The 25,802-nt window shown below is 34.6% G+C and overlaps 2 protein-coding genes across 2 annotated transcripts in view; both read right to left on the bottom strand.

Moving 5' to 3' along the window:
- LOC131955175 (angiopoietin-related protein 7) overlaps positions 1 to 25,802 on the bottom strand; it is a 273,399-nt gene that overhangs the window by 105,940 nt on the left and 141,657 nt on the right. The window lies entirely within an intron of this gene.
- LOC131955176 (angiopoietin-related protein 7-like) overlaps positions 10,023 to 25,802 on the bottom strand; it is a 123,213-nt gene continuing 107,433 nt past the window's right edge. Inside the window, exons 4-5 of the mRNA XM_059319184.1 lie at positions 12,011 to 12,130; positions 10,023 to 10,468 (exon numbers count right to left, since the gene is read on the bottom strand). Of these exons, the coding sequence (XP_059175167.1) occupies positions 10,097 to 10,468; positions 12,011 to 12,130 (492 nt within the window). The 3' untranslated portion in view covers positions 10,023 to 10,096. The remainder of the gene's footprint in view (positions 10,469 to 12,010; positions 12,131 to 25,802) is intronic.

Raw genomic sequence — 25,802 nt, 5'->3', positions numbered from 1 at the left:
TTGTCAACATATACAACAAAAGAAGATTTAAAAAAATAAGCTTTATATATTCTACAAGAAACTATAAAATAAACATACTAGTTTAGTTAAATCAGCCGTGTATAGTATTAATTATACTACAGGAATATAAAAGACATTACAATAAAATCATCCAAGAATAAAAGAATCTTCTATTTATATAAGCCAATCTAACAAATATCCTGTTTCAAAAATATCAAACAGTTACAGCAAGGGAACACACTATAGATCATGATTCTCTGACATATAAATTATGTGAATAAGAAGAGCTACAAACCAATGTACAAATCTGAACAAACCAACCAGAAATTTAAACATAAATGACCAATTAGGATCATATTCACACAATGAGGCGTTTAGTTTAATAAGAATCAAGTCAAGAAAGTTTTAGAATTAGAGCCAGTCTTCAGTTATCAAATGAAATCGTGTGGGGTATTCAAGTGGTAATTGATAACACAGATGAGAACCAGTGAGTTGAAAAAAAAATTAAATTTCTAGGGAGCACATAAGCATCGATATATGTGGCGGAACTAGAAAAAAGCCCCCCCCCCCCCCCCCACACACACAGAATTTTTTGGGCCCCTATATATATATATATATATATATATATATATATAGCGTAACAAATCGTGTATTATTAGACGTGTGCCTCTTCTCCAGAAGTTTAATTAAATGTGAACAATGTCGGCAGTTCATTTCTTGGATCTTTATTCTTAGGGCGAGGGCTTGTCCACACACCAACGAAACACACCCAGGCATGCTTTAAGTCCCTCGGCGACGGCCCAGTTGTCAGGGGAGTCACGGGGCTCTTGGGAGCAACCCGTTACATTACTGCACGGGTGATGGATGCAACCCTTAATTAGATTTAGTCATCGAATTTAGTAGCGAGACTTATCCCTAGTGGTGTGTGAACTTTTAAATGACTGTAGGTGCCAAACTGCTCATGTGTGATGCGCTCCATTTGACATTATGCAGTACACACAATAAGCGGATCCCAGGTGCAAAGATAGTTACTGTGGATCTCGGGGCTCTAAATCACATATTTCCGTGCGACGTCTCCACTCAAATACGTAAACACATGTTAGGCCTATGACATAAATCTTTGCGGGGCTGTACTCAACAGCTTCCAACTTTTTATGGCGATCGGATGAATGATACAGTAAGGCATAAAAGACAGAAACAGCTACAGTATTTTTTACAAACCAAATATCAAGGCAAGATTGTACGAAAAATAAATTCAAAATTTAAAAAAAAATAATTATTATCGGCTGTTGGGCGCCTAGACGGCATGCTCTCCCCTCCCCTCCCCCCCCCCCCCCCGTACTGCGGGTTCTGGCGGCACTTTATTTCCGCCCCTTATCAGAGCAGTCTTTTTGTATTTTAATACCAGTGTTTAGTATATAAATAAACTTAGCTATTTTTAATTTAGTATATTTAGGCTTTGTGTTGTATTTAATTAAATAAATACAAGACATGGTAAAGATTTACTGTCTTTCTAAGAGTAATATTTATATCTATTTCTTACTGCACCATAGTCATTGTAACGTTAATTCAATAATTCTAAACTATATTACAAAAACAGCTTGTAACTTAATTTCAAACCCCTGTTTCAAAAATGCATGAAATATGTTTAGTTTACTATATTTTAGGCTTAAAGCCCTAAAAAAGCTACATATGTTAAGGTAGTACATTTTCTATTAAATCTTTAGAAATTGTTCTTTTGTCGATTGATATTCGGACTCTATTCGGTTCTTTTAAAGCTCTGCCCATATTTTTTTCATTCATCACATGTAATAATTAATATAAAAAAACAATAAAATAATATTTTTTAACGTTTATTATTATTAAAATGTAAATAATTAGACCTGATATTAATACTACTTTGAGTTAAGGCAAATAATATTTAAAATGCTAGTCAATATGGAAAACATTGGAACAAAATGCTAAAAGTTAACATTGATTATTTAAAATATAAAAACACACAGTACCTGTATAACAATCCATCCTCCACCGTCTGTTTTGGTATCACACAAGGCCAGTTTTCTTTCGTCAAGTTTAACAGCCGTTTGTACTATGAGCCTTGGGTTATCGTTCCTGGCACACTAGAAATAATTGTATTAAAATTTATTTTTAAATGCTAAAAGATATATTAGAAAAATGAGCTGCATTATTTTCATCTGGCACATATACTCTGTATCACATAGAATTATAAAATAAATTTTTCGGCTACAGGACACCCCCCCCCGTTTTTACCCCCCCCCCCCCCCGGAGAAATTGTAAGTGGGAAATGTAGGAGGGTGGCAATGTCCGGGGAGTAATAGCGGGGGGGGGGGGGGCAATACTGTCATGTTCCCAAATATTTCATATAAACATATATTCTGCTAATTTCAAAAACAATTATTCGTTGAACCTCATTCAGTAATAAATATAATTTAGTTAAATGAGAATTTCTGAAAGCACAATTGTTGCCACTGTAACTATAGTCTTTAAAAAAAATATTTTTTTACAAGTACAAAGATATGCGAAAAACATTGTCAAAAACATAAAGCTTCCTGAAATATTATTTACCTGTTTTGTTAATTTTAAGTTCATAGGATTATCGTAGTACTCGTCTATAAAACTTTGTAGACTTTTGTTGAGACCGGCTACCAAAATGAATGGTGTATTGATATTCTCTTGTGTGATAGTTTTCTTTAAATTTGTTTCCATCCTATTTAATCTGATACTGAGCTGGTCTGTTTGGTTCTGTGTGTTGGCTAACATTGTTTGGATTGATTTGTTTAAAACAGTCAAACTATTTTTATTCAAATCTATTCTTGAACTGAGTTTGTTTTCCATTATCTCTTGTAATTTATTTACATCAAGAGATACATTCTTCATCGTATCACCCAACATTTCCTCAAGTGTAGAAGAACTGATCTGTTTATAACTGTTATTGAACTCTGTATCTGTTTGACCAAAACTTTTGTCTGTGCTGAACTTATCGCCACCAGAATGTGACATCTGTAATGACATTGTCATGTCTGCACCTTTCAGTCTGTCTGGGTCTTCAAACGATTTGAGAAAGTCGGCCATTGTATCAACTGATTTAACATAGTCAGATGTTTTAGCTTTCAAGTTCATTATAATAAAAGATTCACGTGATTTTCTTGGTAAACTTTCGGTCTGTTTCTCAATTCTATCAAAAGATCCTGTTGTATTCACATAATGTATTTCACATAGGAATGTGCCATTACTGCAGTATGAACTATTCAATAAATTAATATCCAATACAGTAAATGTTTTCGATATTTTTCCATCTACTCTTGTTCCAGGAATTTTATAATCTTGAAGCTTTGAATCTGATTCTGCAATAGACGCCACCAAAATCTTCCCCTCTGGTTCACTGATCCTATAGACTGACATGTTGACAAGAGCTGATATCTGAGTGTCTTCTCTTATGTTTTCTGTACACTGGAGTTGGGCACAAAATAAATCCTTGCCATGGTAAAAAATTTCTCTGTTCATTTCAATCTTTAGACCTGGAAATAAACAAAACACGGGCTCATTACTTAGAGTCAATTTTTTAAAATAATCGAATTCGCTTAAATGTCGTCTTAGAGTAAAAAGATTTCTAGCCATCTTTTTGACGCTGCTTGAACAGATAAAACTATTCAATGGCTGGTATGTAAGGATTAAAGCAAATAAATTCATTAACGTGGAATGCAGTCTATGTCTTGCTGATGGCTAAACTAAAGCAGCTTTTTGTCAATAAACTCTGGCTGTAAAAAACATAATTTCAAACAAAATTATAAAGCTGATATTTTTATTTTTAGAGCGTTGACCAAAAGACCTATTACCAGAAGTACACAGAAGTTCCAGAAATTCCTAAACCTTAGCTTGTATAAAAGAAGAATATAATAGGAATATACTTGCCATTTACACAGATTTTAGGAATAGGGAAGCAAAAAGAGTAAAGAAAATTAAAATGTTTCTGTTTTAAATTGGAAAATAAAAGTATTAAAAATTTTTTTTTCACAAAACACACTAATGCACTTACTCACGACATGATGTTGTACTTTTGTGTTAATTTAAAAATATTTAAAAAAAAATTAATACCCAAACAGGTCAGCAACGAGTATCCAATGTTCTTATTTTGAGTTTGTGTTTGTGTGTGTTTATGTATATATATATATATATATATATATATATATATATATATATATATATATATATATATATATATATATATATATATATATATATATATATGTATATATATATATATATATATATATACATGTATGTATATTTCGGGGTGGCCCTTTTTTTCTAGTTCCGCCACTGGTTTTATATGCTGAGTTGGTACATGAAAAGAAATCTTGCAAAAAAAGGCGCCACTTTGCTGAAAAATGCTCTTCCTCCCCCTCTGCGTACGCTACTGCATTTACCATCTTCAAAAAATATCTCGACGGGCTGTTGGACCAGATTTACAAAAGTGCGATATAATGTCAACGCTCTCTGGAGAATAGCACCCAGCAAAAGCTAATAGATTTCCATATGCAAGCAGCGTCCGATCGCAGCCGAAAGATTCTTATATGGAAACCACAGAGCAAAAGTCTGACCAGAAATATCAGGAGCAAGTAATCGAAGACAGGACATTATTGCTATCTGGGAAGATAGATGGCTTTTGTTAGGATTTTTGCTATCTGGATTGATTCAATTGAATGTCCAAATGTTATGAATTTATCGTTTAAAATGTGAGATGCTAGCAATATGTTTCAAGTAGTGCAGCATCTCAAAAATTAAAACTGTCGAAACTGTTATAGGGCTGTAAAATGTATACTCTTCAACATTTAAAATAAACTAATTCAAGTAATTGTGTTACTAGTCTGCACGTAAGCGAGTTGTTTTTTTTTTTTTGACATGTTCTCTAAAATAGCTACATTTTTTAAAAGTTGTTACCTTTTAGCTGATTTGAAATAAACACAACAAAATATAAGTTAATAAACAAAATAAGTATTGTATTTTTAATTGCGTTTGAGTTTTGATATCTTTTGATATCTTTTGTTAGTCATGCGCTATTTTGAAATAGTTGGAAACAAAACCAAACAATTGAAAAAAAACCGCTTATTTTCTGCGAACACAATGACACGCCTTTCGGGTGATCCGATGCGTAGCGCAACATATAAGACAAACAACCACAAACGGCTCGTTCAAAATAAAATAATTTAATAATATCTACACTATCTACACCTAACATAGTCTATTCTAAATACAAAATACAGAAGCTAGTAAATCTACGATACAGTGGCTAAAAACTAGTATAGACCTAACCTGTACTAATCTTGGAGATGTGGACGAAACTGAGGCATTCACACACGTTTTAATATACCTTATATATCCTTTCAAATACTGGTACGAACTTGACTATTACAACTCTCAACACGAGAACTGAACACGGACGAACGGGATAGGGTACCAAGTAGCCTACAAACAACATTCACCCCCATTCATCCCCTTACTCGTTCACTACATTATAATTAAACAATATTATTATTAGATTCAATCATTTGAAATTCTTACGGAAAATAAAAGGCATGTGGACTTACCTGTACTCGAAATAATATTTGATGTAATGAACATGTACAGCACAGGGAAAATCATCGTGGTAGTGATGATTTATAGATTACAAAAAGTAAGAAATCGCAAAAAACACAAAACTTTACTTTAACGACTTAAATCTCAACTAACGAAAGAGAAATGCGTGCTGGTTTAAATAGGGACTTCCTGCTAAAAAAATGTTTCGTACTTTTATCCGACTGACGTCAATAATTAAGATAGGGTAAATTAAATTCCCTTTTTCACTTGAAATATCTTTTCCAAACTATTAAGACTGCAATGGTGCACTTTGATACGTTTATCTTTTCCAGTGATGTTGTTACTTTTTATAAGCGCTCCGTGTCAAAACTAGAACATTTTGGCTACACACTAAAATCTGATTGAAAATTGAGTTTGAAATTACATGTAAAAACGTTGCAGCAAAAAGACTCTAGACTAGATAAAAAGTGATAAATACGATTATAGAATTAACGGCCACGAAAATAGAGCAGGTAATCATTGATATTCACATCGATCAAACAAATTCGGGAAAACACCTTTTTTATGGGACGTGGGGTTTTAAACGTGCAGTTTATTGTCTAATCTTCAAACCGGCATACATCAATAATGAAAAATAAACTGACTAAGATATACATTCTACTTTAATTAAGCACATCTCAGCATGGGCTTGCTGATTTCATTTTTTTCCTATTCTAAATATGGGATGGGTTTTTTTTAGTTTTTTTTCCAAAAGATATGGCTAATTTTGTGTTTATCGCATAAAACTTTCTTCGACGGTAAAACTGTACTGCAATCTTGTTTACTATCTCCCAGCTTCATTTGTTCGTATCGCCTCCCCCCTCCCCCCAACCTAGTTTTTCTTTAGTGTCTAGACACACCGAAAGATTACATAAAAGGGGATATAACCAAATCATTCTTTGTACTGACTTTACTGGAGTTGAGGGCTGTAGTCCAACTCTCTCGTGCTCTTGGTTTTGTATTTTACTGATGTTGTTTTTAGTTACTAAATATTTTGTAACTCATGTAATTTTTAATATACCAATATTGCCAAGTATCTGTTACATCTAATAAATGCGCATATAGCCTGCTCTTACATTTAACCTACTCTTACGTGCTCTTGGATTTGTAATTTTTAGTTCACTTTTATGTACTGTAACAGTTTTGTAATTCATGAAATTCATATACAAATATTACCAAGTATGTGATAAATCTAATAAAATGGACATTAACCTGCTCTTGTAATTTACTTAGTGTTTTTTAGTTACATATAATTTTTTTATTACAGAAAACTGCGGGTTTTGAGTTGACCTGTAGCCATCGGACCTGCTCATTAAGTTTACTTGCTGGCTACAAAAATCTTGCAAGACAAGTGGTGATCATTAGCTATTTGTATTTTGCTGCTAGCTATTGCTAGTTGTTGCAATTTTATTTAACTGCTCACGCTGCTTGTGACTTAGCTCTCATGGTGGTAATTACTTACATACAATTATTTGACACACAGTTCCCGATCGTGAAGTTACGCGGACCCTTCCTCCAGTTGAATTATATGATTCCTGCTAGTAGTACACAATTATGGTATACATTACTTATTGAAATGTCTGTTAATTTTCAGTTATCACAGTACAATTTACAATTAAGAGAATTTTTTTTACATATCATTATGTATTATGCTACCTAAATCGTAAATAAAATTAAATAAATCTCTGTGCCTACTATTTGATAAAGCTTACTATAAAACATTTTTCTATTACTTGCCTTTACACAGAACCCACTTTACTACACTTTATCAATGCCTTCTTGTTACCGACACACAGGTGTCTGATTACCTTTTGCAATTAATTAACCATTTTTTAAAAGTTGTCTTTAAGTAGAAGACGTATCCGATCCCTTACAGTCAACTTGTGTTTACGCTTTATCGCTTGCTACTTATTCTTATTTTATTCTACTAATTATAGACTATTAAAAGTATATTCAAAAGATTTTTTAGATGGAACCACTTTTACAATCAATTATGTCTCAAAGGAAATAACAGACCGGTGGTAGACTTCGAGATTTTTAGGGAAAATATCAGGTATACTTATAAAACTGTTGTCTAAATTATTAAAATCATTCTAAAGAATGACATAGTATAAAAAGGAAATGTATTTAAAACTAATAATATAAATACAAAAAAACATTAAAATAAACATAACGCGAGAAACCATTACACATACAAAGCTTTATCTGCTTCATAAGTTTTTGACGGATTTGCGATCAGAAATTGATTTAGCAGACATATATTGAAACAAAGATTTATATATATATATATATATATATATATATATATATATATATATATATATATATATATATATATATATATATATATATATATATATATATATATATATATATATATATATATATATATATATGCCGAGGGATAGAATAAAGTCTGACGAAGTATATTAGAAGGATTTCACCAATGCGTTACCAATCATATGTTCTTAGACGCGTGACCTTGTTTTCTAAAAATGTGTTATTTAAATGTAAACAATGCCTGCGCTTGCATCATAATTATCGGGACACTGGTTTACCTACACTACCAAATGAAATCATTAAAGGTTCGTTAATCACTCACCGAATAATAATGAGGTAGAACACACTTCGTGACCACCGATGTTTCAGAAACATAGAGAGGCACTCTCGGGAGCCCCACAATAACACTACCGCTGAGGCACAGCGTAGGTCTGTTGGCTCTTTAAAAATAACAAAGTGCCAATGTGCTAACAGGATAACCCAGAGCGACACATAACATCCAGAAACAATGATGCAGATTGCATCATTCGCTAAAGTTACATAAATGAAAAGGGATTTTAACAATGACATATACATTTTTTTTGTTGAAGTGTTTTAAACATCAGTGTCATTTAGCGTTACTAATGGCATATTATTAAAAGCTCGATCTCAATTTCTGATTGGATCGTCTAAAAATGGATGCTTATTGCATCATTCGCAAAGTGACGAAACTCTACAGTAGGCTCCTCATATTCAAAAAGTTATTTTTTCATCTTTGGCAAGGTGACGAAACTGTACATAAGGATTTCCTCGCGTTACAAAGTTATTTTTAGAAGCCTGTTGTAGTTTTACCGCTGAATATAGTGTTACCCCTTACTCGCTATGCAGGACGCTCGATTAATGGATGCCAAGTGCCAACATGGTCGCTCTAAAACTCTGGGCGCCAAACCGTGTATTGACAAAAGTTGTACCCTATATGGCGCCGCCCATAAGAAACTTTAGTTTTCTTTTTCGCAGTAATATTCTCGGGAGTATTCTCATCTACTTCATAAAGTTTCATGGTACTCGGATGAACAGCATCAGAGTTTTATTTTTTTATATACCGTGTATAGAGAAAAACAAATCGCTCCCCCCCCCCCCCTGGGGGCGCCGCCCTTGCAATATTAAACAATATTTTTTTGCAGAACCCTACCATTGAGTGATCTAATCATCTCCCCAAAGTTTCATGGTACACAGATGAACGATGTGAAACCGAAATAGACTTTTATTTTTATAAACCGTATTTAGAGCAAAATTGCAGCCTCCCGTGGCGCCGCCCTTGCGAAATTAAAAAAGGATTTTTTTTACAGAACACTTCCCTGAAATGTTCTAATCAACTCCCCCAAAGTCTCATGGCTATCGGATAACGGTGTCACACCAAAATCGACTTTTAAAAAAAATATACCGTAAATAGAGAAAAATCGCACCCTCCCGTGGTGCCGCCCTTGCGAAATTAAAAATGATTTTTACAGAACCCTTCCCTAGAGTTTTATAATGAAATCCCCAAAGTTTCATGGCTATCGGATGAACGGTGTCGCTGCAATTCACTTTTATTATTTTTATATACCGTATATTGAGAAAAATCGGACCCTTCCGTGGCGCCGCCCTTGCAAAATTAAAAATTATTTTTTAACAGAACCCTTCCCTAGAGTGGTATACTGAACTCCCCAAAGTCTCATGGCTATCGGATGAACGATGCCAAACCAAAATCGACTTTTATTTTTATATACAGTATATAGAAAAAAAACAAATCGCGCCCTGTCGGGGCGCCACCCCTGCGAATTTGAAATATTTTTTTCCGCAGAAACCTCCCCAGGAATATTCTCAACAACTTCCCAAAGTTTCACGGCGATGTGATTAGAGGTGTAGTAATGCATAAAGGACAGACACACACACACACACATACATTGCTTTTTATATAGACCTATATAGATTATATTGATGGGGGCCAAGACATTTTTTTGCGGGGTGGCTCTTTTTTTCTAGTTCCGCCACTGATTTCAACTTAAAATTTTAGCAATAGTCTTTATTTAATATTTTTTTTACATCTACATACATGTAAAGCAGTATATGTAAAGTCGGCGAAATATTGTATATATTATCTTGTGTCAGTCAGTGTTAATACAAGGTTTTGGTTCCGTGTTAGTTTTTTTTTCTATAATCACGTCCGCCGTAGTTTCATCTCCACGTACTCCAGAGAATCTGTGTTGCTTGATATAGGATACCAGTTAACGCCTTCACCTTGAATTTTTCTCGCCCATACACCGTTTACGTTCACTCCATGACATCCGTTATACCACCATCCGCCTTTAAAACTCTCAGCACAGTTAACAGGCGACCATTTATCATTGTCTCTATCTAAAGTAGAAAAAGCCATTCCATTGTGATAACTAAAGTCGTCTGTAGCGTTGCCTGTCTTGTATGTAAACTTTATCCTATACAAATCTGCTTCATTTCCCACCGTCACATTACTGTACACGGCGTAGTAGGATTTACCTTTATATTTCATGTCAAACCTCAGTTCACTGTAGCCCTGTAATATATAATTTATAAATGTATAATTGTGTACCGCTTAAAGCTTAAGTGATTACCACTGTAAATCATTTAGCATAGTTAAGAAACAGTTGTATTCATTTACAGCTGTATGTATCTTCATTTTTTCTAGATAAAACATGTTAAACTAGTTCTTGGCTTTTAATGTTAACTTTTTTTTTTTCCGACCATCGGTAATCAAATATGTTTACATCCTCAATATTTAATGTAGCACATATGGTTACCAGCCAAGGGGGGGGGGTGGCATAAGAATAAAGTTGTAATTCATGTGGGACCGCAACTGTTGATTTTAGTTTTTTGCGAGCGATTTTACCGTCCCATGTCATGTGACATGGGATTATGGGTAGCTCGTGCCTAGCCGTGTCAGTCAGACACAAGGCTGCTGTCTGGGGTCACGAAGGGTGACGGTACCTAGAGGTAGATCATGACAATGTAGACCTAATGAAGGTAATATTATGTTTTATATTATTTTACTACTCCTACTAGTGCTGCATGTTGCAGACTAGGGGTGGAGTATCTTCGTTAGGGTACTTTTCTGTATTATTCCTGCTAATGCCGCATGTTGCGCACTAGTAAGGTGTTAAGTATTTATTTAAGTAGTTCTTATTGTGCTACTCATTGCTACTTATTGGCAGTAACATATTTTATTGCACCCGTGTATTTTTGTAGCCTACACGTGGTATTACCAGTGATGTAACCTTTTGTTTACATTTAATTTTGGGCTACAGTTCATTATTCAATTTTAATTGTCATTTAATCGTCGTCGTCGTCGTCTTCTTTGGTTTTGTTTTTGTTTTGCTGTGATCTACTGTTTTCTACACTAGTTTCTACTGTTGTTCAATATCGCCGTTCATGGCTCGATGTAATGTGAATAAAGCCAGTAGTTGACCACAGCGTCGTTTCAATGTGTCCTAAATCTCAGGGTCAGCCCTTTTAACCACAACACTACAGTGGGTAAAAAGCATCCCCACTGAGTGAGTGTTACATTCAACATTAACATAAAAAATATTCTTTTTATGAACGTGTCTGTTACAAAACATTAGACTTCTTAGCAATTTAAGTAAAGTATCAACAGTGAAAGTAATAATTGCCAATCATAGAACTGTTCACGCTGTTTCTATTTGTTGTATGTCACAGAAACTGATAAACTCTATTGTATCCGCCTAGTTAGCTTCTACGGCTGGAAGGTTAAATTTACTTAACGGTTTAGGTACTGTTTTAGTATAGGAAATTATGAATGTAGGTATTAATACTGTTTTAAATGGCACTACAAGTCATTCACTTGCCCAATTTCCCAGCTTTTGGTCAATTACACAATTTGGTGAAAGCTAGGTGATAGACTGGTAGAGGTGAAAGCCAGGCCTAGAAAGTTTGTCATATTTGGCAGTGAAGAGGAGGCATCAGTTATTAATAAAAGATTGTAACTCGTATAAATGTTACTTAACATTACTTTTTATTAGTTATGCTTATAGAATGCTAGTTGTAGAAGTCATACTTAGTTAAAACTGAAATTTATAAGTACGTTTTGTGTGAGGTTTGAGATCCAGTCATTTCCCAGCCAATAATCTCCAGCCAAAGATCCAAAACCATTTTTGTAGTCGCTCCAGTTTCTGGTGAAATTTACGTCACCTGTCACACGTCTCTGAAACAAATTTAAAACACGAAAATGTTTTACATTAATCGAAGATCGTTTGACAACTGCAACCTCAGTTTGTAAGTGTTGACAGTTTAGTTAACGTATATAAAAGGAAATAACTGAGTGTGACAGAAACTAGAAAGTATAAAGACAATTGTTTAGTTAAATCAGACAAATAGAATTATAATACATACTAAAATATTACAGAAATATGTAAGTAATTACAAAAGAAGCAATTTTTAAAAAATGGAAACACTTGCTTTTATAAGCATATCTAATAACTGTCAATACACAAGAATAATCAAATAACTGAAATCAAAAACAGATGTTCTTATATGTTAGTAGAAAACTTACTTAACGTTTCACGAGGCATCATATGTATTTAGATGACGCACTCAAACAAATAGTATATTTAGGTCAGAAGAGGTACAAGCTATTGTTCATGAAGGAAATCGTGAAAAATAGAGAAGGGGGAAGCTGGATTATTAGAGCTTTATTTTCATACAGTTTCGGTAAGTAAGTCTCAAAGCTTCGGCGGAGGTCAATACACAAACCCCACTCAAATGATTCACGATCAAGTTTTGTCAATGTTGCCGATAAAACTATTTAGAAGGGTTCGATGTATGCGCATAAAAACTGGTAGGATTCAGTATCTCCAATAGGTTAAAAACCACTAGTTTAGAGTGTAGCTTGCAAAAGGTGCAAGCTTTTTCGGACTACTTTTTGTCGTGTCTTTAAAACAATTTCGATAATAGTGTAATACAGTTTGAAATTATCAGGTTGAACAAAGTAATAAATCCATTGCAGTCATCGTGTTGTACCTTTTTAAATCGTTTTGCACTATTAGGACTCGTTATGAAACTAGCAATAAAAAAGTATAGGTACAATACACTAATTTATATACAATTTACTTAAAATTTCGGTAGGAGTACCATCTTCCTTTTCTTACTGTTAAACAATCGTACAGTACGCTTTAATACAATTGGTTTCTTATATAACTGGTAACGTTTATCGACTCATCAATCTAGTGTAAATTCTTAGGATTTACCTAGGAAAAGCTGGAAAGCAGTTATTGTGGGTCACCTCTTCTAAAGTTTATATGTTTTAGCAGGTAAACAATCAAGGTAGAAAATACATAAATTAGTAAGTAAAGGCTTGTAGCCAATAAATTTCGTAACTTAGACTGTTTATAATTAAAAGCTGCAGCACAAAAACCAGCTTTTAAATATTTTTTTTCATCCTTTTTGGCACTTTCATAGGTTCGGCGCCCGGAGCGACCGCCTCCCCAGTCACGCCTCTGCATAGCATGCTAATACAATTTTGCTTACATTAAAAATGTTTTTAAAACGTATTAAGGGGACAGTATCACCCAGACTAAGGGAGAGAAACAAAAATATTAACAAAAAAATACTATTAGACATACACATGTCAAATTTTTACAGTGGGAGTAACGTTGCTTTATTGCAGCATAAAACGTGAGGGGAATATGTAAAACAATATTTGTTCTAAAAATTAATTTGGTCATATTTTATTACATGTCTACATTTTTGTAAATAATTTTAAGAAAACATAAGTAAAGTACTTATAATGTGGTACAGAATTTCCCTACGTTAATATCTACTGGTTATACTACTACAATCATAAAATTCTAATAAGACTGAGAAGCACCGCAAGGTGGATGTTTACTCTGGTTTCTTTTCACATCGAGTATATCTTTCTCCTTTTACTTTTGCCTCACAGTTTATCTCAAATCCAAAAATTTCCTTAGTCCTTATCATTATGGACTATGCAGATATCACCAAAGCCAAAAATGGGGGTTGCGCTTATTCTTGTTCCATCTAAGTCGAGAGACCCGGAGAGGAGCCACCCGAACTACGGAAGAAAACAACCATGCCAAACATGCGCATCCACACAATCTGGACAAATCAGTGTCACCTAACAAATCAAGACTCGCTATGACAGGAAACTCCGGAGCTCCAACAACTGTAAGCAAACCTGACAACAAGATGCAGCAGAAACACCAAACTAACAGCTGGTCTCAACAAAGAAACAGTCGCTGGCGAGGAAACATCAGAAGCAATCACCAAGAAACTAAAGCAATATTCACCTACACTAACTCCCACCACTACGTCACAACCCGGAAAAATAAACAGCGCGCACCTTTAACCACAGGTGCTTTGACCATAGGGGGTTTGACCATAGGTGGTTTGACCACAGAGGGGCTTTGACCATAGGTGTGTGACCTACTTAGGTCTTTTCTTTATTTATATTATTTAGTTCCTAATGGTATGTATTCGACCTTGAGAGTTCAATGGTCACCTGAACTCCTCGGTCACCTGAACTCCTCCGTCACCTGATGTGATTGGAATATAATTGTTTATCCCGATCCTTAGCAGATCCTCGACCAATGATCTTACGACATTGAGGATCCTTAGTAGATGCTCAACCAATAATCGTATGACTTTAGAGAGATCTCCCTTAGTTTTGAACTGGATATAACTCGCGCACCGCAAATCCCAGGGGAGCTTTTTGACATTGGACTTGGAGAGAGTATGTGCCGTAGGTGTGTGTCGCCATCTTTGTGATTGTAGCGGCAATTAGTCTCTTATTAATATTTGTGGTATTTATAATGCCATTCAGTTGTTTCAAGTAATTTTCCTTAATGGTGTTTAATATCCTAAGCCACAGCTGTCATATATAATGATTTTCTTTAACTGTAAGTTGGAGTTTTGAGTTTATTTATTGTACTCTTAGAGTTTGTACCCTTTTGTATAGACCCAGTGTAATTGTTTCTTGTACACTTATTAAAAGGGTATTGACAGTTTTAAGTCGTATTGAGTCTCTTCAATTTGTCGTGCTTTACCCCTAGATATCAATAACGAGCTTACGTCAAGTTGTTGTGTATTCATTAGTAGTGACTTCTGTCAGTGCCATCCCAAACGAACCCAGGGTGTGCCCTCCCTCCGCGGCTGTCGGAGAGCGATCATTACAGGGGCTTTGACCATAGGTGTTTTGACCACAGTGGGGCTTTGACCATAACAGGTCTTTGACCATGGGGGGTTTGACCAAAGCGGGTTGGACCATAGGGGGTTTGACCACATGTGTTTTCTCAGAAGAGGGTCTTTGATCAAAGGCGGTTTGTCAACGGGTGTTTGATCACAACCAGATTTGACCACAGGTGTTTTGTCCACATAGGGTCTTTGATCACAAGCGGTTTGTCCAATGCTGGCGTTTGATAACAAGTGCTTGGTCCATATATGGTAAGGATTCATTTTAAACCCGCTAAATTATATTTTATATGCGACAGGATATAATAATATGTTAAATCATCATGTATAAATACAAGTCATCTTAACCACTCTATGTCAAAACCATGGAGAATCTTGGAGAGTATAGCACGTCAAAAAAATTTGTTGTATCGTGGCCAAAAATTTTGGTTACACAGAGAACGCCAGGACGGGTCACGCATTTGGCGGTGTACGAAGAATCGCACTTGTAAGTGCGAAGCTACAGTAGTTGCACACGATCTAGTCATTATAGGAGAGAAGATTCCTTAACGTTAGCTATGGTTTGGCAAAACGAGATGTTGGAGCTGTTAGAGAAATAAAACGAAGACTGGATGATATTCTTGCTACACCAGCTACAACACAAACGACAGTCGCGTCAACTCTCGCAGATCAGATTCTGTTTTGCACGCTTTACTCAACACTACTTTATCAAGCCTTGTGAAAGCACAGGCAGAATGCCTACTATTCCTCATGATCTTGAATTTGAGATACTGTAGCGTGTTCATCATTTCGTTCAATTTGATTCGGGTCGATGATCGTATCATCATACTCGGTTGTCACGAGCTCATCGATGGCCTAGCGCGTGCAACCGTATGGCTATATTATAATTTATATTTTAAAATCTATATAAAATGGTCTTTCCAGCATATCTATTTATTATGTATATGTATACATTCAATTCTGTAAAATGTGTTTATGTTGTTGTACTTGTTTTAAATTGCAAATAAAAAGAAAAAAAAGTTTTTAGAAAATTTCTATAGTTCCTCTAAATTGTCTGTCTTTGAAAAAAGTATAAAATTAGTCACATTAAATATCTCCTGGATCCAACAGTAGACTACCATTCTATGTATCTCCTTGAGTATTTTCAGCAGGAATGGTCTAACTGTTGGAAACCCGCAGCCCAATATTTCGTAATAAAATTTTTTGAGGAAAATTATTATAAAAAATGTTTGCATCATACTTTGACTTTCTTTTATGTGCAGTTTTATAGCTCCTTGAGAGTAACTATTATGGTAAAAAAAATATGGGTGTATGTATAATCAGTTGTTTTTTTTTTTTGCCAATTTTTCGTCAATTTTTCATTGTCTGGGTGAAACTGCCCCCTTAATAACAAGGTTTTATATCATTGTAGCCTATAGCTTAACAATAATTATGTACTAAAAGGAGTAAATACATTTTTAAAAAATATTTAATAGTGAACTACTATTTAAATAACTAAAAATAAAACATACGGGTGTAATCTATTTTAAGCCCTTGTTTAACTTTTTATATAGTATTTTTGAAATACTAAAACCCGAAGCCCTAAAACAGCTAAACAGATGTTGTTGTGGTACATTTTCTTTTAACATATTTGGAAACCGAGCTTATGTTCATAAATTGTTAGAAGAAATAAACAAATGGACAATACGCAACGATTTTGTAAACGTAATTTCAATTGTAGAATGTAAATGGTTAAAAAAACCTGTTATTATATCGACTCAAAGATAGGGCAAAGAACATAAAAGTTGCTTATCAATCTAGGAAAAACTGAACAGAATGCTAATAGCTTTAATTACTTGTATAACAATCCATCCTCCACCGTCTGTTTTGGTATCACACAAGGCGAGTTTGCTTTCATTTACTTGGAGTATCATTCGTTCTGGTAGACTTGAGTTTTCAATCCTGACACACTGGACATAGAGAAATTACTATTTGGTTTTAAAATGTTGGCAGATATCCCAATACATTTTAAATGTTCACTTTTCAAATGGTGAAATTTTTTAAAAAAAGCATCCCGCCTAGACGTGTAAAGCTTAATTATAGTATATACAAAACCTGTGCATTTTTCAATGGGAAAACTTTATTTTGACAATATATTTCTATTGAAAACGTTTAAGTGTTTAAGTTCACTTAAAGCTCAGTTCGTACAGTAGCATATTTGCTTCCTTTAATTGAAAAAATTTTTTAACCTAAAATGCAAGATCAACACAAGAACAAAATAAAACGTAAAATTTCCTGGAGAATAATTTACCTGATTTGTAACAATCAAAGAAAGACGGTTATACTCCTCTTTAAATTCTTGAATAGTTCTGTTGAGACCGGCTACCAAATTTAATGTTGAATTAATATGTTCTTGTGTGATAGTTTTCTCTATTTTAGTTTCCATCTCATTTAATCTTATACTGAGTGGTTCTGTTTGGTTCAGGGTGTTGGCTAACATTGTTTGCATTGATTCGTTTAAAATAGCCAAACTATTTTTGTATAACTCTGTCTTTGAACTCATCATCTGTAAAGTTTTGTTTACATCAAGAGATAAATTCTTTATCTTTTCATCCAACATGTCAACAAGTGTAGAAGAACTGATTTGTTCATTACTGTTACTTAACTCTGTATCTGTTTGACCAAAACTTTTGTCTGTGCTGAACTTATCGCCACCAGAATGTGACATCTGTAATGACATTGTCATGTCTGCACCTTTCAGTCTGTCTGGGTCTTCAAACGATTTGAGAAAATCGGCCATTGTGTCAACAGATTTTACATAGTTAGAAGTTTTAGCTTTCAAATTCATCATTAGAAATGTGTCACTTGATTTTCTTGGTAAACTCTCCGTATGTTTCCCAAAGCTATTCAAGGATCCTGTTGTATTCACAAATTGTATTTCACATAGGAAAATGCTAACATTACAATCTGAGTGATTCGAGAAAATGATTTCTAATTCAGAAAATGTTTTAGATATTTTCCCTTCTACTCTTGTTCCAGTCCTTTTATAATCTTGAAGCTTTGAATCTGATTCTGAAATAGACGCCACCAAAATCTTCCCCTCTGGTTCACTGACGCTATAGACTGACATGTTGACAAGAGCTGATATCTTAGTGTCTTCTCTTATGTTTTCTGTACACTGGAGTTCTGCACAAAATAAACTTTTCCCTTGGAAAAAGTGTTCTCTGGTCATGGTGACTTTTAGACCTAGAAAACAGTATAAGAAACGTAATTTTATTTTATCGATATTAATTATTTAAATTTTGGATTGTTCAATACTATGTATTATAGCTTTACGATGAATAAAAATAATCTTAAATAATCAACTGATATTTTTAAAATTATAAATTAAGTATATTTATACCTACATACTATTGAGATTTGTATATGTGCAAAATATATTAGCCTCTAATTTACGTAACGCACAATTTTGTAAAAAAATATGAATGCAATGTTTTTTAAAAGCATATTATAGTAAAAGTGTCTTTTGTTTTTAGTAATTATTGAACAACATAATTGACCATTCTATATTTTAATAAGTTGAGGTAATATAAATAGGCGCACTCAACTTCATCTTCCCTACTAACTGATGAGATCGTAAAATTATTCATCAATCAACTTGACAATCTTTATCACTGTAGGCTGATTTATTGCATATAAACTTCAAACTTCTACCGTTCGGTTAATTGTTTTCAAAATAAATGTAGACAAGATATTTTCTTCAATAGAGTTAATAGTCTAATACAGTGCTTCCCAAACTTTTTCGAGTGGCGACCCCCTTTTATAAAATATAAGTGACCCGCGACCTAAATAGAAATAAAATGTCGAAATTAGTGAGTATACTAGGCATACTGCCTAGCTTCGCTTAGGTTTTCAAAAACATTTGATAATTTGAATACCAATTATTTAGTGATGGATGAGGTGTGGAGTGCTTGAATTTAAACAGTAATGCTAATTTTAGAGAAGATGTTTTTGTATGTTGTTTAACATACGATTTCAGAGAAAATATCTGAAAGTACGCTATCTATGACTAAAATGAATTAGAACTACAGAGGTTCCATGAACAGTATAATACGATATATGAACATATTTAACGATTACAATGGCTATTTCCGACGGGAATAAAGTTTTTTGTTATCCTCCAGGGTCGGTCTACAACCTCAAATAAAATTAAGGGGATCGTTTGTTAATTTGTTTATATATATATATATATCTCATATAAGAAGATTTTCACTCGCGGTCATCTTTTAGCCCTGGTCGAGGGCTTTCAGTCTGACCAACAGTTTTTCCATGCGGCCTAGTCATCTATAGAAGTGTATGCAAAACATTAGCATGATGTACAGAGGTTAAGTAGCCTAAAACTCGTGTTGAAAATTTCCTGTTTTTCCCATAAAATACGAAAATTATATAGGGAAATACAACTGGTCAGTTTTGACCCATTTCCAGATTTTTCCAAGACATGGCGAGTTTTTTGTGACACCCCTAGGTGCTCTCCAACCACCTCACAAAATATCAAGGACGGTCGTTTGGCAAGAATGTTTTTCGTTATATAGCTCAAATAAGGAGAGTTTCACTCGTGGTAATGTTTTAGCTCTTGTCGAGGGCTTGAGTCAAACCGACAGATTTTTCATATAGGTCAAGTCATTTACCTAGGAGCATGCAAAAAATTAGCCATATATACCGAGTTAAAGTACCCTAAAATCCGAGTTAAAATGACCCTCTGTTTTTCCCATAAAATACAAAGATTATATAAGGAAATACAACTGGTCAGTTTTGACCCCTTTACGAAGTTTTCCCGGATATGTCGAGCTTTTTGTTACACCCCTAGGTGTTCTCCTACCACCTCACAAAATATCAAAGGGGGTTCGTTCGGCAAGAAATGTTTTCGTTATATAGGTCAAATAAGCCGATTATCACACGCGGTTATTTTTTAGCCCTCGTTGAGGGCTTTGAGTGAAACCGACATGTTTGTTTTACTGCCAAGTCACTTAACTATGAGCATGCTAAAATTAGCCAGATGTAAAGTGGGTAAGTGCCCTAAAATCCGTTTTGAAATCACCCTCTTTTTTTCCTATAAAATAGAAACATTATATAGGAAAAAACGAATGGTCATTTTTTACCCATTTCCCGAATTTTCCCGTACATGGCGAGTTTTTTGTGACACCCTAAGGCGTTCTCCTACCACCTCACAAAATTTCAAGGGGGTTCGTCGGAGGAAATTTTTTTTCGTAATAGAGCTCATGTGAAGAGAATTTCACTCCTGGTCACTTTTTAGCCCTCGTCGAGGGCTTTGAGTGAAACCGACAGGTTTGTCCTACGGACAAGCCATTTACCTAGAAGCATGCTAAAAATTAGCCAGATGTAAAGTGGGTAAGTGCCCTAAAATCCGTTTTGAAATCACTCTTTTTTTCCCATAAAATACAGAGATTATATAGGGATATACGACTGGTCAGTTTTGACCCATTTCCAGATTTTTCCGGTTAGTCAATGTCAGTTTTGACCTCCCTCTCCTTCTATCGCTCCCAGGCACCATCGTACCAAATTTGACGCGCCAGCGGCGCCGGGAAGTGCACTATCGGGCACTTGACCACTTTGCTTTATATATAGAGAATTGTGGTATAAACTCTATAACCACGTGTGTAATGTACACTCTATAAAAATATGTATTATATACACTCTATAAACGTATGTGTAATGTACATTCTTTAAAATTCTGTTTAATGTAACCTTTATAACCATGTGTCTGATGTACACTGTATAACCACATGTGTAACATACACTCTATAACCATGTTTGATGTACACTCTATAACCATGAGTGATTAAACTCTTTGTCCATATGTGTTATGTACACTCTATAAACATATGTGTAATGTACACTATTTAAACGTAGGTGTAATGTACAATGTATAACCATGTGTTTGATGTACACTCTATAAATATGTGTGTTATGTACACTCTATAAACTTATATTTAATGTACACTCATTAAAGGTATGTGTAATACTCTATACAACTTCAAAGGAAGTCTTTATCATTGCTAGTTATCCTTGTGTAAAACAGATCTAATTGGCTTATAATGAATCAGTGAGGTATGCAGCATACGTCTGGCGCAATAGAATATGAAACAATAGTTACCTTTGATGAGTCGCGACAAAAGGATCAGTGTTTACAACCCGTGAAATGAATGGCACCTGACACGAACCATAACTGAACCCAAATCAAGTAATAAAGAATGTACACTCTATACCATTAAGTGTGGTATACACTCTATTACCATGAGTGATGTACACTCTTTAAACGTACGTGTAATGTACGATGTATAACCATGTGTTTGATGTATAATCTATAAACATGTGTGTTATGTACACTCTATAAACGTGTGTAATGTACACTTTTTAAACTTCCGTTTAATGCGCACTCTTTAATAATGTGTGTTATGAACACTCTATAAACATGTGTGTAATGTACACACTTTAAACCTATGTGTAACGTACAATCCATATCCATGGTATAACGACACTCTATAACCTTATGTGTGATATACACTCTATAAACTTATGTGTAATATACACTGTACAACCATGTGTGATGTTCATTCTATAACATATGTTTGTTGTACACTCTTTGAGAATTTATGTGATATACACTATATAATCTTATGTGCTAAATGCACAGTTTTTGTGTCTTGTGTACACATGCTTGTATGTGGGGTGTGTATTAGTGTTATGTACACCTGCTTGTTATGTATTGTGTAAATGTGTTGTGCGCCAAATTGTAAGTATCGTATGTATGTCTGTTTTTCACTTTTTCTGAGTGTGAAGTAAGAAAATTATTGAACTGTTATAAAGAGATGTACACTCTATACAACATCAAAGGAAGTCTTTATAAGTGCTAGTTATCCTTGTGTAAAACATATCTAATTGGCTTATAATGAATCAGTGAGGTATGCAGCATACGTCTGGCGCAATAGAATATGAAACAATAGTTACCTTTGATGAGTCGCGACAAAAGGATAGGTGTTTACAAGCCGTGAAATGAATGGCACCTGACACGAACCATAACTGAATCCAAATCAAGTCATAAAGAATGTACACTCTATACCATTATGTGTGGTATACACTCTATAATCAAGTGTGTAATGTACACTCTATAACCATGTGTGATGTACACTCTATAACCATATATGTTATGTACGCTCTATAAACATATGTGTAATATACACTCTTTAAACGTACGTGTATTGTACAATGTATAACCATGTGTTTGATGTACACTCTATAAATATGTGTGTTATGTATAATCTATAAACTTACTAGGCATACTGCCTAGCTTCACTTAGGTTTTTAAAAACATTTGAGAATTTGAATATTTAATTATTTAGCGATGGATGAGGTATGAAGTGCTTAAATTTAAACACTAATGCTAACTTTAGGGAAAATGTTGTTGTTTGTTTAAATTCCGTTCTCAGAGAAAATATTAGAAAGTAACAATGTATAACTAAAATGAATTTTTTTTTCGTAATAGAGGTCATATAAAGAGAATTTCACTCGCGGTCACTTTTTAGCCCTCGTCCAGGGTTTTGAGTGAAACCGACAACTTTCCCTAAAGGTCAAGCCATTTACCTAAAAGCATACAAAAAATTAGCCAGATGTAAAGTATGTAACTGCCCTAAAATCTGTTTTGAAATCACCCTCTGTTTTCCCATAAAATACAAAGATTATATAGGGAAATACTACCCATTTCCCGAATTCTCCCGGACATGGCGAGTTTTTTGTGACACACCAAGGCGTCCCCTACCACCTCACAAATTTCATGGGGGTCGTCGTCGGAAAGTTTTTTTTCGTAATATAGCCCATATAAGGCACCGGTTAGTCAAGGTCAGTTTTGACTCCCTCTTCGTAGAACCGTCACAGGCCCTGGTGTTCTATCGCTCCCAGGCACCATCGTGCTAACTTTGACGCGCCTGCAGCGCCGAGAAGTGCCCAATCGGGCAGTTGAACACTTTGCTTTATATATATAGATGTGTGGTATACACTCTATAACCAAGTGTGTAATGTACACTCTATAAACATATGTATTATATACACTCTATAAACGTATGTTTAATGTACACTCTGTAAACTTCTGTTTAATGTAAACTCTATAACCATGTGTGTGATGTACACTGTATAACCATATGTGTAATGTACACTCTAAAACCATGTTTGATGTACACTCTATAGCCATGATTGATGTACACTCTTTATCCATATGTGTTATGTACACTGTATAAACATATGTGTAATGTACACTCTTTAAACATAGGTGTAATGTACTATGTATAACCATGTGTTTGATGTACACTCTATAAATATGTGTGTTATGTACACTATATAAACTTATGTGTAATGTACACTCATTAAAGGTATGTGTAACTTACACTCTATACAACTTCAAAGGAAGTCTTTATCATTGCTAGTTATCCTTGTGTAAAACAGATCTAATTTGCTTATAATGAATCAGTGAGGTATGCAGCATACGTCTGGCGCAATAGAATATGAAACAATAGTTACCTTTGATGAGTCGCGACAAAAGGATCAGCGTTTACAAGCCGTGAAATGAATGGCACCTGACACGAACCATAACTGAACCCAAATCAAGTAATAAAGAATGTACACTCTATACCATTATGTGTGGTATACACTCTATAAACAAGTGTGTAATGTACACTCTATAACCATGTGTGATGTACACTCTATAACCATATGTGTTATGTACGCTCTATAAACATATGTGTTATGTACACTCTTTAAACGTACGTGTAATGTACAATGTATAACCATGTGTTTGATGTACACTCTATAAATATGTGTGTTATGAACAATCTATAAACTTACTAGGCATACTGCCTAGCTTCACTTAGGTTTTTAAAAACATTGTATAAAACATGTATAACTAAAATGGAATTTTTTTTTCGTAATAGAGCTCAGATAAAGAGAATTTCACTCGCGGTAATTTTTTAGCCTTTGTCGAGGGCTTTGAGTGAAACCGACAGATTTGCCATACGGCCAAGCTATTTAACTATGAGCATGCAAAACATTAACCAGATGTAAATTTGGGTAAATGCCCTAAAATTCGTTTTCAAATTACCCTCTGTTTTTCCCATAAAATACAAAGATTATATAGGGAAATACGACTGGTCAGTTTTGACCCATTTCCCGATTTTTCCTGGACATGGCGAGTTTTTTGTGACACCCCAAGGAGTTCTCCTACCACCTCACAAATTATCAAGGCACCGGTTAGTCAAGGTCAATTTTGACCCCTTCTCCTTAGACGTTTCTGCAAACCGTCACAGGCCCTGGTGTTCTATCGCTCCCAGGCACCATCGTGCCAAATGTGACGCGCCGGCGGCGCTGAGAAGTGCCCTATCGGGCACTTGACCACTTTGCTTTATATATATAGATTAATAAGTAATAAAATAATATTTTCTAGTAGATTTTCAATATGAATTATTCTTGATAACTGTTTTAATACGATGGGTGAAATTACATGCTAATAACTAGCCTTAACATAGGGCATACCGGCGAATTACGTAGTGGATTCCCTTGTGACAACGTAATATTGTGTAAAAAAAAAAAAAAAAAACGAACTAACGAGCTGTTTAGTCTCAATCTTCTGTAACCCGGCAGTGCTGGATTATCAGGTGTGAAATGGTTTTATGTTTGAAAGAGGAGTAAAGTATTTGCGAATACTTGTTTAGTTTTAGCAAAAATTGAAATACTAAAATTTATGAAGTTAAATCAAGTGAAGAAATTCACAAACTTACCAGAACACAAAAAGAAGTTGACAGCCAACCATAGAACAAAAGCAAGAGGAGACATTGTCAGATTCCCCATGGATGTTGTCATACAGCGCTAAAACAAATGACGTGATTCTTAATTGGACTCATCGATATATAATACTATTTTTATGTGTGTTCTATCTAGTTCGTCCTGCGGGCCTCATGTGGCCAACAACTTTGAATTATAAATACTCTGACGAACATAATATTTTATGTTGTACTATTATTTTAGCTATTTGTCTAAACGACGCAAATATCTAGTGTCACTTAATATTTTTAGAATTTTTAATAAAGCCGTGGAAATATAAGAAAATACGAGTTTGTGTTCTACTTAGGTCGAGTCAGGTTCCATTTTTATTTTGACATTGTATAATACCTTATAGGGAGTGATGGTGTAACTCCTGGGGTTTTTCCACTGTCTTACCAAGGGTGTCTAAGACGTAGAAATTTTCCATTAAGATCTGATTGAATGATTCTGATCATATGACCCTCCCAACCAATGGCTACATGAGTTGAGGATGACCTCCCCTGTTGCAGAAGTCTTTAACTGCACCGCACACTCGTCACACGTGGCAGTCTACCTTGGTTAAGCGGTCTATTAGGACCAAGCCGTCCATATTGTCCGGCAATAGATTCTGACCATTAGAACGTGAGAGAGCTTAAGTCCTGTGTGTGCTATGCTTTCTTAAGTTGTTTTAGTCTTCTAGTATAAAATTACTTGTCGCCAAGTGATTCTTGAAGCTATAGCAGTGTTGTGTGGCCTGTGGCTAGTTTTTACAGTGTTGAAATCTGTGATAGTGTTTTTTCTTTCACTTTGTAAGTTGGGTTTTG

This window comes from Physella acuta, unplaced genomic scaffold (genome assembly GCF_028476545.2).
Source record: "Physella acuta isolate Inbredline_101_S28 unplaced genomic scaffold, ASM2847654v3 ptg001058l, whole genome shotgun sequence".
Classification (NCBI taxonomy): domain Eukaryota; kingdom Metazoa; phylum Mollusca; class Gastropoda; family Physidae; genus Physella; species Physella acuta.
This window is presented reverse-complemented; position numbering and strand designations above follow the sequence as displayed.